This window comes from Pantherophis guttatus, chromosome 1 (assembly GCF_059756535.1).
Source record: "Pantherophis guttatus breed Tessera chromosome 1, ASM5975653v1, whole genome shotgun sequence".
In the NCBI taxonomy this organism is placed as follows: Eukaryota; Metazoa; Chordata; class Lepidosauria; order Squamata; family Colubridae; genus Pantherophis; species Pantherophis guttatus.
Window position 1 is genome coordinate 38087544 of NC_142063.1, and position 17410 is coordinate 38104953.

General features: G+C 38.6%; 2 protein-coding genes across 3 annotated transcripts in view; one reads left to right on the forward strand and one right to left on the reverse strand.

The window, feature by feature from the left end:
- The window catches only part of TDRD9 (tudor domain containing 9), a 91052-nt gene that overhangs the window by 71537 nt on the left and 2105 nt on the right, over positions 1-17410 (reverse strand). The window lies entirely within an intron of this gene.
- On the forward strand, positions 13243-15829 carry RD3L (RD3 like). The gene is made up of 3 exons (XM_034418560.2): positions 13243-13379; positions 14094-14400; positions 15413-15829. The coding sequence occupies exons 2-3, from the start codon at positions 14102-14104 to the stop codon at positions 15708-15710; spliced, it is 597 nt and encodes a 198-aa protein (XP_034274451.1). The 5' UTR covers positions 13243-13379; positions 14094-14101; the 3' UTR covers positions 15711-15829.

A 17410-nucleotide genomic window follows, 5' to 3' on the forward strand; every position in this document is an offset into this window, starting at 1 on the left:
AACCATATAAACAATGGAATTAAATATCTAGAAATGTCACATATGAGGCAAAATTACAACTGCTCATAACATATTGCGTTCCTTTACCAAGCAGAGATAAGAATAGACATATTGCTTAAAAACCTAAATTGGAGCTGATAACTCTTAACAGTTTTTTTAAAAAAATGACAGGGAACTAACTATTCCAGCATTCTACTAATGTAGTTAGTAAGAGAAAGTGACAGGGCATTAAGAAGGCAAGTAAAGTATGAAAAATTAAGTGGGAAAAAAAAAATAAGATGGAGCAAAGCCACTGGAAATTGCTCTCTTGAACACAAGCATGTCTGACAGCATCCCTTCGCAAACCTCAATCATTTTAAGGCCTTATTTTCCACTTTAATGCCCAATTCTCTATCCCAGCATCAGTGTTTCCATAAGGAAAGGGCTGGAGGTTTCATGTAAAACGGATGCCAACCACTCTCAACCCAAGGGTGTGTTTTCAACCATACTGATACTCTTATGCAACACCAATCTCTTCTTGACCAAGCACCTGTATCTCCCTTTTTTTATCTCCTGGACTTTCTTTTTAAGGGGAAAGTTTAAGAATGTCCTACTCAAAATGGCAATAGCACTAACATTTTGTCTTTCCGTACTTTACTCTTACTTGTATTATCACCCACATTACTAAAAGTCTATGGAGATTCTCAGTCATCCAGGTTATGGTTGTCCCAAAGGTGCTTTTTTCAGGAGGCAACTGGACTTGTTTTTTCTTTGAAGATGTTTCGTTTCTCATCCAAGAAGCTTCTTCAGCTCTGACTGGATGATGGGGAACGGAAGGATTAATATGCTTTACACATCTCTGCAAGGAATATAAATCCTTCCACTCCCTACAATCCAATCCAATCAGAGCTGCAGAAGCTTCTTGGATGAGAAGCGAAACGTCTTCAAAGAAAAAGTCCAGTTGCCTCCTGAAAAAAAGCACCTTTGAGACATCCACATTACTGTTTGCTAGAAAATGCACAACTGTGCTATCACAGCAAATATAGATGCACCTAAACATTGCAAGGGAGCACTTAACAAAAGTCTGCTCTGTTGAATAGAGCATGTGGCTTTAACCTTAATAGTATATGGCAGCATGTAGCACACAGCTGAAATTACACTGTCAGCAATAGCACACATACAGTAAATGCTAGCTCTCAATTTACAACCACAATTGAGGCCAAAATTTATGTTGCTAAGTGAAAAATTTGTTAAGTGAGTTTTGTTCATTTGTTAAATGAATCACTGCAATTGTTGAATTAATAACTTAGTAAAGTGAACCTGGTTTCTCCATTGACTTTGCTTGTCAGAAAGTCGCAAAAGGGAATCATGTAATTTTGGGACCCTGCAACCGTCATAAATGTGAGTCAGTTGCCAAGCATCCTAATGTAAATCACGTGGCTATGGGAATGCTGCAATGGTCACAAATGTGAAAAATTGTCGTAAGTCACTTTTTTACTGCCACTGTAATTTCGAACAGTCACTAAACAAACTGTTGTAAGTCAAGGACTACCTGCATATCTATTTTATCTGTATTGTACATTTACAGTGTAAGGTTGCCGAACTGACAGTAATTTTGAATATCAACGAAAAAAGATCTTCTGATGTTGCTTCTTGTATTATTCTGATGTTTCTTAAATAAATATTCATATTCCAATTTGTAGATTCTCAGATTAAATTCCTAACAGGAAAGGTTTTATCAATTCTCCAAAAGAGCGTATTGAAAGTAAAGGGTTTTTCTGTTTCCTTTTATAAAACTACTGATTCGGATCATAAGATGATGAAATAATGACGGGAGATTCAGGGAAGATAAAATACTTCTTCGTATATTCTCAACCTACAGAATTTGCCACAGGCTGGTCATACCCACCAAATTGAATGAAATTTGTGATATTGCAAGCTCCTTATTAGTATGTGATAGGTGGCTGTGTAACACAACAGAATACTAGGCTAATTTTGTGTGTTATCACAGTACTGAACATGGCTAAAGAATGGAAATTTCTAGCTGCAATCCTTGGAGAAAGAGGCCCTGGCAAAAGTAGCCTTCCCCCCCTGCCACATTTCAAATAGATAATTGCAATGCATTCTCCAAGGAGCTGCTCTGAAGAATATCATAATCATAAGTTTATTTGTCAAGCATATATAAAATAACAAGTAAAAGTATAAATGTAATTTGAATACATGTGAAGAGTAAGTAAAAAGGAATATTAGGAAAGGGACGGTAGGCACGCTGGTGCAGTTATGCACGCCCCTTACAGACCTCTTAGGAATGGGGTGAGGTCAACAGTAGACAGTTTAAGGTTAAAGTTTTGGGGGTTTGGGGAAGAAACTACAGTCAGGTAGCGCATTCCAGGCATTGACCACTCTGTTACTGAAGTCATATTTTCTGCAATTGAATTTGGAACGGTTTACCTTGAGTTTGTATCTATTATTTGCTCATGTATTGTTATGGTTGAAGCTGAAGTAGTCATTGACAGGAAGGACATTGTGGCAGATAATTTTATGTACTATGCTTAGGTCAAACTGAAGTCAGCGTAATTCTAAGTTGTCTAAGCCCAAAATTTGGAGTCTGGTGGCATAAAGTATTTTATTGCGGTTAGAGGAACGGGGGACTCTTCTCGTAAAATATCTCTGGACTCTCTCAATTGTATTTATGTCCGATATGCAGTGCAGATTCCAGACAGATGAGCTGTATTCAAGAATTGGTCTAGCAAATGTTTTGTATGCTGTAGTTAATGCCTTTTTGGCAATGTTGTTACAGTGGTCTCGGGCACTTAGATCTTTAGAAATGAGTACTCCAAGGTCCTTGACAGAGTGGGGGTCATCTACAAGGTCATGTCCATCTAATTTGTATCTACGTTTTGATTTTTTTTGCCAATGTGCAAGACAGAGCATTTGTTGGTTGAGATTTGAAGTTGCCACTTGTTAGACTAATCTGCCACATAGTCAAGGTCTTTTTGAAGGGTAGTTGCATTGTCGGTGGTATTGAATTAAAATCATCAGAATTATTCAGAATCTTGATGCAAAGTGTATCAGCCTAGTTACTGGCAGATGAGAGCCACTGTGTGCACATTCCAGTAATGCTGTATGTAGGCTCTACACTGGTCAGCAATAGTACCTGCAATATCATTTGTCAGCGTTCCAGAAAACCCCAATTCCAATTAAAACTTCCGAGGCAAGCATTTTCTCAAAGTTTCATTTATTAGAGTAGGTATACTGGCGCATCTGGGAAAACCCAAATCAGAGACTTCCGGGTTTTCCCTCAATAAATCAAAATCCCCAAATCCATCCCCTGCACCCATCAGTCCATCACATTGTCCAATCACCATACGTCCCATCTCGAGATATCACTCCAACCACTCCTTCTCCAGATGCAGGACTGTCATGACCTTGACCGAAAAAAAGAATGCTATTTTGTCTAACTACATTCCCTCTACTCAATCCCGCCTCCTACTTTCCCAAACACAAGAAGGTAGCAGCATGGAAGCTTCCATTGTTAACATAGCTTCCAAAGCTGACATCCTTATTTCAAGTCATCTTTTCAGGATGCCAGTGCACATTCTGAGGAGGGTATAGAGATTCAAAGGGAGCAGGAAATCAGTGTATTTCAGAGGTGGCACCAATCCTATCAAGAGTCTCCTCCAGGAAATCCAGATAGCATCCTCCCTTGTGATTTTCAGACACCCTGTTAAAACCAATGATTACAACAACACAAGTAGCCCCTGGGCTTACAGCCATTTAGAAGTTATTCACAGATACAACATTGGAAAATGACTTATGACCAGTTCTCGCACTTATGAATATCACAGCATCCCCACAATCTCATGTTTTAAATTTGGGTGTTGACAACTAGCATTATTCACAATAGTTGCAATGACCTGGGGTCACATGATTGCCATCTGTAATCTTTCCCACAAGCAAAGTCAATGGGGGAAGCCAGAGTCAACAACTGCATCATTTGCTTAATGACCATGATGATTTTGTAATATTGAGAACAACTTACTTAATGACAGCATTACTCAGGGATGGGAGTTCCAGTCCCAATGGTGATTATAAATTGAGGAATACAGTATACATCAAACAGATACTTTCAGTAGAAAACCAACAGTAGTGGTGCTTTCTGCTCTTTGACTCAATTAAATGTATGTAATGACACTGAAATACCATTCAAAAAATGTAGGATGTAACTTCAATTTAAGGTACACAATATTCCAAGGTCTGATTTGTTAAATGTTTCAGTGAATTCTGAAAAAGACTGAGCAGACTTCAACCAATTTCCACACAGAAAGTGTCATTTTTTTTCTAAATGATAAGCTAGCATTCATAACAGTATGATGCTGAAAGTTTCAGGTATTACAATAACCCAGTGGTGAAATGTAAAATTTGTTACTACCGGTTCTGTGGGCGTGGCTTGGTGGTGGTGGGGTTATATGACTGAGTGGGCGTGGCCAACTTTTTTTTTTAACTTTTAAAAGCATTTTTTCTACAACCTCTTCGGCTGTAGAGGTTGTAAAAAAAATGCTTTTAAAAGCCTCTGACGATCCCAGCTGGCTTGCCTGATCGGCAGAGGCTTTCTTTTTTTTTTTTAAGCCTCTGATGATCCCAGCTGACTTGCCTGATCGGCAGAGGCTTTTTTTCCTTTTAAAAACATTTTTTCTATAACCTCTTCAGCCGAAGAGGTTGTAGAAAAAATGCTTTTAAAACCCTCTGATGATCCCATCTGAGCCACCCGATCATCAGAGGCTTTTTTTTTTTACTTTTAAAAGCATTTTTTTGGCCAGAGGTTGTAGAAAAAATGCTTTTAAAAATTAAAAAAAAAAGCCTCTGATGATTGCACAGCTCAGCTGGGGAAGGGGGGGCAGGGATTTTTGCTACCGATTCTCTGAACCACCCACCTCCATCGCTACTGGATCGGGCGATCCGGTCCAAACCAGAAGCATTTCACCCCTGCAATAACCCAAAGTTGAAGGGATATGGAGATTGTGAACTACAAGATTTTTTTAATAGCAGCAGAATAAAAATTGCTTTTAAATGAACAACTGCACCACGCAGAAGACCAGAGTGTGCATCCAGCACTTTTTTTTTTGGGTCACATAGCGACAAATGCAACAGTTTACTTTCTGTACCCATAAAGTCATTTATTCACACCTTCCTACACATGTTCTAACTCAACATTTTGCTTGACTACGCTAGTCAATTCCAGAAAAAATGAGGCAAGAATCTCACATGGAACTTTCATTTTATGCAATAGCCCCCAAGGGCTATGGGGTTTAGCACCTCACAAAAAGTTGACCGATCCAAAAGTAGCCCTTTCCTCACACCTCATGAACCTTTTCCACCAGAATGCCTTTGTCTGATCCAATTCAGATGGGAACCAACTGCTGTTTAGGGAATTGTCTCTTCTTGTTTTCAGCCTGGTACTTTTCTGTATGTTATGTATGCTGAAATCTTCCTAGGCAAATCTTTCTGGTTCTGGTACCTTTCAAAGGATCTTAGTTACTTCCTTTTTCTTTCTTGTTCATTCACTCAAAGTATGACATGGAATTATTGCATATATAATGACATATAATGATTGGCATGCTCTAGTAGTGACTATATCTATAAAAAAGTGACACACACACACACACACACATATATATAAGAGACAGACATCACGATTTCCAGAACTTAAAATATATTATCCACTTAACTTTCGTTAGCCTCTGCTAACATCGTCAGAGTGTAAAAATTACCATTGCAGAGATATTCGCCTTTATACATCATTGATCAATTTGGCCATTGCACGCATGATAGACCCATCCACCCACCTCCCACCTATAATTAGCTCTGTCGTTTTTACTTCAGACGTGCTAATCGATGGGAGGCTTAGCTCCTGTTGCTTTCTCCCCTATCGCGTACCGTTTGGGCTGCCCAACCCCAGGGAATAACGCTGAGCTGTCAGCTATTGCTTTAGCAGAGAAAATGCGAAATTTTGAGTAGTTTGGAGAACTGGCAAATACCACCTCTGGCTAGCCCCAGAGTGAGGTGGGAATGGAGATTTTTGCAATTCCCCAGGAGTGGGAAGGGAATGGGGATTTTGCAGTATCCTTCTCCTGCCAGTCCCACCAAGCCATGCCCACCAAACCACTCCCACAGAACCGGTAGTAAAAAAAATTGGATTTCACCACTGGTGTGTGTGTGTGTGTGTGTGTGTGTGTGTGTGTGTGTGTGTATGTAGTGTTTTTCTGTCGAAGCACCTAGTCTACCCCAATATGGGAGGGAGCATACTGCTTCCTTTTCGCCTTTCAGCTCCAATCCAGGAGCCGTCAGGCAGTTGCTTTCAAGACAAACTATTTTGTATCAAATTTATATTTTCTGATAAAGAAATAAAGGGAGACTAGTATATATCTATTTCAAGCTATTTAGCTCTCATCAGCTCGCCATACCCTTACTCAGATATAGCCCAAGTTTGAATCTGAGTAAGGTATGGCTAGCTGAGAGCTAAATAGCTTGAAATAGATCTATACTAGTCTCCCTTTATTTATCAGCAAATATAAATTTGATACTATATATGTGTGTGTGTGTGTGTGTGTGTGTGTGTGTGTGTGTAGGTCTTTGGTTATTCGGGTCTTCTCCCACGTAAAATTGGAAGTGTCTTGGCGACGTTTCGACGAAGTCTCATTTGTCATCTTCAGGCTGGTGTTCTCGGCTTCGTGCTTCCAGGAGCAATGTGAGATCGCAGCTGTCTCTTCCTTTTAACTGCTAGTGGGGCTGTGAGCTAATTGGGTGGGAACTTGGCTGTGTTCTGATTGGGTGGAGGTGTGTTCTGATTGGTTAGGGGCTTGGCTGTGCTCTGATTGGATGGGGGGTTTGTTGTGCTCTGATTGGCTGGGGGGGTGTTCTGTTTGGGTGGGGGCTTGGTTGTGCTCAGCTTAGTCTGAGTTGCAGGAGGATTTGAGCTGGTGAGCTGCGTTGTTGTTGTTTGGCTTCGTGTTTGTGGCCGTGCGAGCTCTTCATGGTGGGTGTCAGTCTGCTTCATGGATGGATTGGAGGGGTTTAAAGTGGCTAATGATGCAGCTGCAGTCTGGCTTCTGGTCCTTGGTCGTGGCTCATTATCAGTGTGGGTTTGAGTCTGCTTTCTGCGTGGATGTGTGGTGGTGACATCCTGTGTGGCTCTTGTGAGTGTGGGTCTGGTGTCATTCGTCGTGTTAGGGACTCGTTTGTCAATAAGGGCGGGTTTCCAAATGGCTGGTAGGCGGGAGGTATCGTCTTGTTTGTTCATGCTGTGTGGGCGTTTTTCTATCTCGATGGCTTCTCTGATTATTCTGTTGTTAAAGTGTTCAGTTTTGGCGATAGTTCTGGTCTTTTTAAAGTCAATATCATGTCCTGTGGCTTTAAGGTGTTGGACCAGGGAAGAAGTTGGTTCCTCTTTTCTGACTGAGTTCTTGTGTTCTTCTATGCGTGCACTTATTCGTCTGTTGGTTTGTCCGATGTATGTGGTGGGGCAGGCGGTGCATGGGATTTCATATACTCCTTGATTTTCTAACTCAATTTTGTCTTTGGGGTTCCTTAGGATGGTGGATATTTTTCGGTTTGTGCAGAATGCTGTCTTGATGTTATGTTTGTGGAGGATTTTGCTTATTCTGTCTGTGGTGCCTTTTATGTATGGGAGGAGGGCTTTGCCGTTTTCTTGTTCTCTGTCTTGGATTTTAGTGGGGATTTCTTTTTGGATTAGGTTGGTGATCTTATTTCTTTGGAATCCATTGGATGTTAGTACGTTAGTGAGAGTGTGTAGTTCGGTTTTTAGGTGTTGTTCGTCAGCTAAGCGTTTTGTTCTGGAAATGAGTGTCTTGGCTACAGAGTTGATCTGGGCAGGGTGGTGGTGTGAGAGTGCGTGCAGATAGCGGTTTGTGTGTGTTTTCTTCTGGTAGATAGTGTGTCCTAGGGAGCCATTGGATTTTATGTAGACTAAGACATCCAGGAAGGGAAGTTGGTTGTTCGCTTCTGTTTCCATGGTGAACTGTATTTTGGGGTGTAGGCTGTTGAGGTGTGTGAGGAAGTTGTCCAGTTTTTCTTTCCCATGTGGCTAGATTATGAAGGTGTCGTCTACATATCTGAGCCAGAGTTTGGGTTTGTGATCAGATTTTTCTAGCGCTTGGGATTCAAAGTATTCCATATAGAGGTTGGCAATGACAGGTGAGAGGGGTGGTCCCATGGGTGCTCCTTCTATTTGTTTGTATTTCTGTCCATTATAGATGAAGTATGTGTTGGATAGGCAGTGGTTGGTCAGATCTAAGATGTGCTTGGGGGGGTTATATTTGTTTTGGATAACTGTCAAGGCTTCTTTGATTGGTACTTGGGTGAAGAGGGATATGACATCATTAGCCACTTTAAACCCCTCCAATCCATCCATGAAGCAGACTGACACCCACCATGAAGAGCTTGCACGGCCACAAACACGAAGCCAAACAAGAACAATGCAGCTCACCAGCTCAAATCCCCCTGCAACTCAGACTAAGCTGAGCACAACCAAGCCCCCACCCAAACAGAACACCCCCCCAGCCAATCAGAGCACAACAAACCCCCCATCCAATCAGAGCACAGCCAAGCCCCTAACCAATCAGAACACACCTCCACCCAATCAGAACACAGCCAAGTTCCCACCCAATCAGCTCACACCCCCACTAGCAGTTAAAAGGAAGAGACAGCTGCGATCTCACATTGCTCCTGGAAGCACGAAGCCGAGAACACCAGCCTGAAGATGACAAATGAGACTTCGTCGAAACGTCGCCAAGACACTTCCAATTTTACGTGGGAGAAGACCCGAATAACAAACACCCGCGAAAACCTGAGAAAACACACACACACACACACATATATATATATACATACATACATACATACATACATACATACACACACAACTATTAAAACCTACAATAGAAACCAATTAAAGCAATTAAATAATTAAATTCAAGTAAAACAACATCAGGGGGAGTTAATTTAGATGACATACATAGTACAAGTGCCATGGGTTCTCTGCGCTCAAGGGATCTCCTGGCCTGATTAAAAATAACATGCTTTGAGAGCTTTCCCAAAATCCCTAAGGATTTGTGCTAACCTCACCTCAGGAAGATGGTGTTCCAGAGGGAGGTGCCATACCAGCAAAGTTCATCTCCTGAGTCCAATCAGATGGAACTCTTTAGCACAAAGGACCCACATGCCTCTCCTGCTGGACCTGATGAAGTAATTACGGTAAAAGTAACTGGGGAGAGGTGGATCCGCAGATAATATGGCACCATGTCATGTACAGTTGTAAAGGTCAACCTCAGCACTTAAATTGCACATTGCAATCAGCTACCAATGCAGCTCATGAGCAGATGTGCAATGTGTGTCCTTCTAAGAATACCCAATACTGTCTCATCTGTTGTATTTTGCACCAGCTGAAGCTTCTGAATACTCTTCAAGGGCAGCCCCATATGCAGCATAAGACATTCAGGAAAGGAACAAGGCATGAATAACTCTGAGCAGAATTAAACTGATCCATGGTTGTTTTAATATGTATTGATAGCTTTACTCAGATGTTCTTTTGTGCATTTGAATCAGCGTTAATTTGCTGGGACTTCCAGGACTTTATTGCCAAAGTTTTTTTTTTCAGAAGTGACACAGCTGGCTTTGTGCTTGAGGTAGGACTAGAACTCGTAGCCTCCCAATTTCTAGTCCAGTGACTTAATCACTATACCAAACTGCCTCTCTCTATACATAATGGCATCACATGTAGATGATATATAATCCATCAATGCCTGGCTAACCCATGAAGCATGCACTCCAATGTAAATGCTATACTTTAACATACATACATATTATTCTAAAGGAAATTGTAACTAACAAGCAGCCATATAGCACAATGCATAACAATATTTTTAAATGCTATGGCGCAGGGAGACCAGCCTCTTGGCTAGTTTAATAATAGGATTAATTTTTGATGTTTGGTCAACGTGACATGAATCTCTTGAAGACCTACTTCTGAGACATACATTACAAACAAGTTCCTTTCTCATGTTGAACATTAAATACATCTTGCCAAGGGCATATAAAATTTTAGGCATCACTGCTACCTTACCCCTTAATCGTAGTCTATCATTAAAAGCACCTTACTGTTTTGTCTAAAGATGCTATGTTCCACATAATAGTATTGTTCAAAACAATATATGCCAGAGGGGTTTTCTTAGAATACAAATGTGTTCTCTTAATTACTAGAATCTTACACAAGTGTCTTTTCCAAATAGCTGATCCTTTTAACTCATGGTGCCAGTTAAATCTGGGATTTGTTGTAGAAAAAAAACATATATTCTCAGCCAAAGGTGAGCATCTGCTAGGAGTTAGATAATGGTTAACAACAGAATTCAAGGGGGTGGTGGACTTAACTTGCTTGTGGCCACATTGAGATTCTAAGATGAACCCTCTTTTAACTCCACCGCCAGATTCTGCCATTACTTTCCTTACAGTCTTTGACTTATGACGGCAATTGAGATTGGAATTGCCATTGCTAAGCAATATGGTTGTAAAATGTGATGTTACTTGTGACTGCATTGCTTAGCAATAGCAGTCCCAGTTGCTATTGTTACAGAGGAACATACGGTCATTAAGGGGCAATCTTGCATGACTGTAACTTCCAATTTCCTGCCAGCTTCCCTATTGACTTTGTGGGAAACGGGCAGGGAACATTAGAATTCACAATCATGTACCTGCTCGACATCATAATCACAAGCCAGATGCCAAACACCTGGACTGTGCTCACTTGACTGCAGAGATGCTGTAACACCTGAATCTATGAGGACCGGTCATAAATCCCCATCATTCAGTGTTATTAACTTTGAATAGTCACCGAACAAATAGATGTAATTTGAGGACTACCTATATACTTATCCTTTCAAAGTAATTAGGTACGAGGAGTCTATATTGTCATTCAAAATAAGCAACAATATTGGTAATCCATTTAATGCAGTGGTAAAAAAGTAGATGCTTCATAGTATTTTTAATATATATATATATTATATATTTTATTTTCTTTATTTCTCATTTGCTACAGATTTTTCTATCAATATATAAAACCAACTGACTCACTTGAGCTAATGTAGAACTCCTGATTAAGTTGGAAAACACTGGTTCAGTATAAGTAAAACTGTCCATTCTTACGTTTAGTAATAGCCTGTTTAAACTGTTCTGCCTACAGATTTGAGGAAATTTTTTTAAAAGTTTCCCATGAAAAGGTTTACTTATGAAAACACATGAAATCTTATGAAGTAATCTCTTATTTGATTTCCAGACACACAACTCCATGATTTTCTAAGGATTAAATACTGAAGTTTATAATACGTATCATTTTCTGTCCATGCTGTTTAAGTAATCTAGACTCTCAGATTGTTTATTGAATCCTTAATCCTGCAGAATTTTAGTTTCTTGATTATTCTGTAGAGTGGCTCACATTATCCAAAGTATGTATTTTTTTTCTAAAGTAACTTATCACCATTATTTAGCTTTTACAATAACCAAAGAGTTGTTATTGACCTGGCAACTATGCCAGCAAAGAGATGGCAAAGAACATTTTAATTCTGTCTGAAAATTTGCAAAGGCATTCTGTCGTTCTACATCCAGCTCCTTTCTCCACTTTTTATAGCACCACACACAATGCAATGTGAAAACCTTCCAACTGAGGATGATTAGTACTGGCATTTGAATTTTTCCAACATACAAGCAATATCAGCTTTAATAACAGACACAGATGTCACCCTTTATGCAGCATGACATCTAGTCCAGATTTGCAGGACGATTTTTCAACAACAGTTCAATTCAACACTTTTGAAAAGGGGATTAACCAGTTGAGACCATTTTTTAAAAAAATAGACTGCTGCCACTGAAAACTATACTAAACTCGGAGGGCCAGGGGGCCAGGGGTGTGTGGCCAGGGGGTGTGGCCATGGTAGGCATAGCCAGCTCGACATCACTCATATTGGGGGCACCTGTGGTGGCCAAGTGCTAAAGCAGGACTTTCCTGAAACTTCCCTCACTCTCATTATAATCTTCCTTCCTTCATTCTTTCCTTTCCTTCCTTCTTCCTTCCTTCCTTCCCTCCCTCTTCCTTCTCCTTTCTTCTTCCTTCCCCTCTTTCTTTATTTTTCCTTCCTTGCTCTCTTCCTACCTTTCCTTCTTTTTGTCTTTCTTCTTTCCCCTTCTTGCATGCTCAAATTCAAAAGGGAAAACATTTCTCCTTTTGTTTTATTTTTAGTTTGTTTTGCTAGCCCTCTGCCAGTGAAAATGGAGCTTGGGGACCCCACACATGCCCCCTGTATCCCATTTTTGGCCATGAAGACCTCCTGCAGCCCTCTGCCAGCAAAAATGGAGCCCGCAAACACCACCCCCCGAGCTCCATTTTTGCTGGCAGAGGCACCATGGGCCTAGTTTTTTGCTGTTTCAAGGTTAGCCACGCGGGCCAGATCTAAGCACCCCATGGGCCGGATCCAGCCCACGGGTCTTGAGTTTGACACCCCTTGTTAGGTTAGGAATACATTTGTTAGGTTAGGAAAAAGAATTCACAAACTTGATAACAGTTATGGACTATAAATAAGAATTTCACTTATTCATTTTAACAGAGGGTTAATTTAGCCATAAACAATATACACTAAAAATCTCTCTGTACGCTGCTTAATAGCTAGCCTTAGGACTGACATAAAGTTGCTTGAGATGAGCTTACATAAGTTGTGTTAATTTTAGTGTATATACACGTATTGATATAAGATGAATAGGTAAACTGGGTAGTGCAATAATTTCTCTTATCACTAATACAAAGAATGAAACTACAAATTTGCCAAAATTGCTCCAAAGTTTAGTCCGATGACAAAAAGCAACTGGGTTATTTTTAGAGCACAACAGGGCATAAAAATATAGCAGTGAACTGTGACCTACAGCTATGCACATCCAAGCATCACATCATCCAACCGACAGTTTTACTTTAGCTGGGAGCACATCTGGCTTGGTTTCAGACTACGATTATTCATATGACTACAGACAATACATTTAGCATCCATAGAAAGCTTCTGAAACTGTTCTCACTTGCTCAAGACGAAGTCTGTATGGAAAGGCAGAAACTCTGAATGGGCTTTGTGGAAAGAATTTCAGAGGAATCTATGTCTGAGGGTTCTGGGAACTCTGTTGATAGAAGGAATTAAGTTATTTTAAAAGCTGGGATAATACACTTTTCTTAAGTGAGTAAAATGAGGAATACTTGTCTCAGACAGAACATACTGGAATAAACAATCACCACATCAAGCAGAACTCATCTATAGTCTTGCTGGTGAAATAGATTCTTTTCTACAAGTACAGTAAGTATAAGAATAATTCTAATTTTAAAAAATTTGATGCACTAAAAATATAAATCTCTTACGAGTTACTCAAAATAACCATGAATTTTAGGATTCCATAAAAATTAACATTTTAATTGCATATATTTGTTAGTCTGCTACACATCTCTTTGTAGTTTTTGTAATTAAAATAAACTGTTGCAAATATATATAGTCTTTTCTCTAAAATCTAGATTTTCTCATACCAGATGTTATTTTATAAATATCTACATTTTGAATTGTTTTGTTTTGTTTACATTTAGATTGCAGAACATACAGAATACTATAGCTTAAATTGTCTTTGTTTTTGAAAAGAGAAATATTGAATTGAGATGGACTTAGCCAGTTCCTTCAAGAGGCGCTACAAAGATTAAATATACCCAGGACAGAACAAAACAGAATAAAGCTAGAATATTTTAAATATCATATTGGTTTCTGGGAGAAATACAATTGCATTTTTATTGCACTATTACTGACAGCACAATCCTATACCTGGGTATTCAGAATTAAGCTCTACTAAATCCATTTAAACATGGATACATTTGCACTTTAAAACTGAGTGGCTATGTGAAAAATGGGTAACATTACAATATTTAACTATCAAACATGAGCGAGAAATCCCCGATAACTAAATTTCCAATTCCCCTTTTAGCATTGGTATGTGCATGTATCTTTTTGTTTCTATTTTTTAAATAGTTGTCAAAATGCCATTCTTTGGCTGGATGAAATGGCCAAAAAGTTATTCTTACAAAAGTGGACAATACCCTGGCTCAGAAGTTGTGACAAAGACACTTCTGAGAGAACTAAAATGGCATTTGAAAGAACGTGAACGGCTGATACAGGAGATTGAAAGTGGACACAAAATTCAAAAACCTGAAAATGATTACAATGGAATAAGGAGCTACCAAAATCTTCAAATAACTATCCCAGCTACTGAACAACGACAACTTGAAATTCTTTGCTCTCAAATCCAACCATGTCAAACTGGAATCATACTCAGCAGGTATTTTATCTATGTAGTATCATATAAGCTTCAGGAAAGGGGAAAGGGGTCCCCATCTTTGCAGCTTTATATTAAATGTTATTCCTACAAGAAAACTGTTTCAAATTAATTCAAAACTAGCATGCTTCAAACTAAAAGAATAATTCTTTGGAATGAGTTCAAAGAAACTTATTTTCTGGCAATATATGCAACCTTATTCGTAAGACTCTCTGTATTGGTTGTGACATCTCAAAAAACATTGCTAGGATTTCATTTGTTCAGTTAAATAGCATGTAATGAATGAATTTCCAAGATTTGCCCACAAAATGTAATAGAAAAATATGCCTTCAGCTTTAATTTTGAGCTTGGCAAAACAATTAAGTGTAACAATTCAGCACACACCACTTAAATGCTTACTACATATTCATAGCTCTAATATTTAGAGCACTAATATGTTTGTTCCTTTTGCTAAACATTTGCCTTCATATTCATTGACTACATTTTTATCCTGTGTCCAGTTTTAAAATCTGCATGGTATGATTTTCATTGAACTAGTGAACCTCATTTACATTTGTTTCATGCAATTTTGATAAGAATAAGACTGTTTTGATTACAAAACAAGTTTCTCTACAATTCTTCAACATATACATACATACATACATACATACATACATACACACACACACATACACACATACAAATATATACATATCAACCTGCACATATAGCATATGGAATTTAAAACAAAACAAAACCCAGAACAATTCACTGATTTCTCTCTGATCCTATAAAAGGGCTCCAGGGAAATGTCAGTTTGAATCAACTTGCTTGGACAAATTGGACAAGAAAAAAAAATGCTTCAGCTGTTTGTATTGCAAACATCATTCTTTCCTATTCACTGTTTTCTTTTTATTTAAAAAGCATTGCTAAAAAGGATAGTATATCTTCTCTACCCCTGCATTTTTAAGAGAGAAGTTGAATACATGCTAATAGAATTCAGGCTATTTGCCTTTTCTTTACTTTCCTTTTCTAGATTTCGAGAGGCTCTAGCAGAAAATGATGTTTTACCCTGGGAAATTGTTTATTTATTCAAACAAGTTTTAAAAGAGTTCCTTACTAATCTTGAGAAAGAAGCTCAGCAAGATCAACTGGCTGATGCTTGGAATACAAATTTTTCCAGCCAATTCGCAGCATCCAGCACCAACTCCAGGAAAATGGACAAAGAGGAAATCCCCACTGTATCCAGCTATGTTGACAAAAATACACAAGGCATCCTTCCAACATTCTCCCACAGAATCTGGAATCTTCCCTATTACTACCCATCAAGTTAATTATTTTCTCTTTTGCTAATATTCATTCAGTTTAGCTATAATCATTCTGTAATGACTCAGTACTCCAAAATTATCTTCCCATCCTCATAAATGCAAATTTAAACTTAAAAACAACTACAGCTGGCATAGTCCTTAAATAAATAGGATGGATGCTTTATACTAATTAATAGTGTCACATCAAGATCCTCCTTATAGCAGAGATTTTTTTATAGAGGTTTTATCATTTTTCTTAGCTTTAATCCTGCATGGTTGCAGGGTCCCCTTGTTTTCAGTGCATTCACCTAATTATTAGAGCAAAGCTTAACAACACATGATGCCATGAGGGTTTTTGGGTATCAGCTGTCTTGTCTTGCAGCCTGATGTTGATGTGGGCTGAGAGGGAATGACTAGTCCAAGGTCACCCAGCTGGCTTCTGGGACTAAGGAAGGACTAGAAGCTGGATATTGTTATACTTAACTGGCTATGTTGGCTGTCTTTAATACCATTTATTTTGCCCCTCTAAATATGCAAGAACAAATTAAAGACTTAGCAATGTCCTGAAACATAGTCATGGTGAAAGACATTGACAGATTTTTATCCTGCAATTTGCTTACCAAATGCAATCTTTTCAAAACAAAGATGTTGAACTCAAATCTGAAAATTTAAAAGGAAGAAAATAATAATCCATTTTATAAAAGATCCTGTTTTTAATAAACTGGAAACAGATAAGCTTTATGAAGGCCTAAAGTAGGTCACAACAATAGCACCATCTTTTGCCTTTTAAACAAACAAAAAAGAATAGTAAAAGATGCCAAAGATACACTAGCACCCAAAGGACACTTTTTTTATATTGACACTTTGGAAAAATGTGTGCACATTTTAAGATTTAATCATAGATTTAAGACAAATATATATGTCTTCCTTTTATAATGGCTACAATGTGCTCTCCACAATTCCCTGGCACGAGACTACATCTGGGATATTGTGGAACAGTGTTTCTCAAACTCGGCAGCTGTGTGTAGATTTCAACTCCCAGAATTCTCCAGCCAGCTAATTGAGGGAGTTGAAGTCCTCATATCTTAAAGTTCCCATGGCTGAGAAACACTGCTGTGGAGGATGCAAAATAGTAGCCAGACTAATGCTGGAGTATTATTTGCATTTACACAAAATTAAAACCTGAAAGGGAAGGGAATCTGCTTGACAGCTTTATTTACATCCTGCAGAAATTCAGTAAAATTCATATAGGATGATCTGAAATGACATTCATTCACAGGTTGTAAAAAAAATGGCTGTATAAGACAAAATTCCTTTATCTGAAATAGTCTGATAGAAAAGCAGATACATTATGGCTTGCAATCCTTTATTACCAAAAAAGGAACTCCTTTTTTCCTTTGCTTCAGATCCACCAGAAAATATAAATACCTAGAAGCAATACATTGAATTAGATTTTATGCTGTAATTTTTTATGAAAAATGAAATTAGATTTGCAAAGCAATTTTTAAAATTGCTAAAATAGTACTTTTTTACCAAATGATGTTAATTTTTTGAAAAATCATGAGTAAGGTTAGAATGAGAGAGAGGGAGAGAGATTTGGTTAAAAATTGAACTAAATGAATGCTTCTGCCAGTTTCACATCTGCAGCTGCAGAATTACTTCGCCTCCACAGTGTTAATTTCAAAGAATAATCATAACTTTAAAATGTTAAGTCGAATGGCTCAATA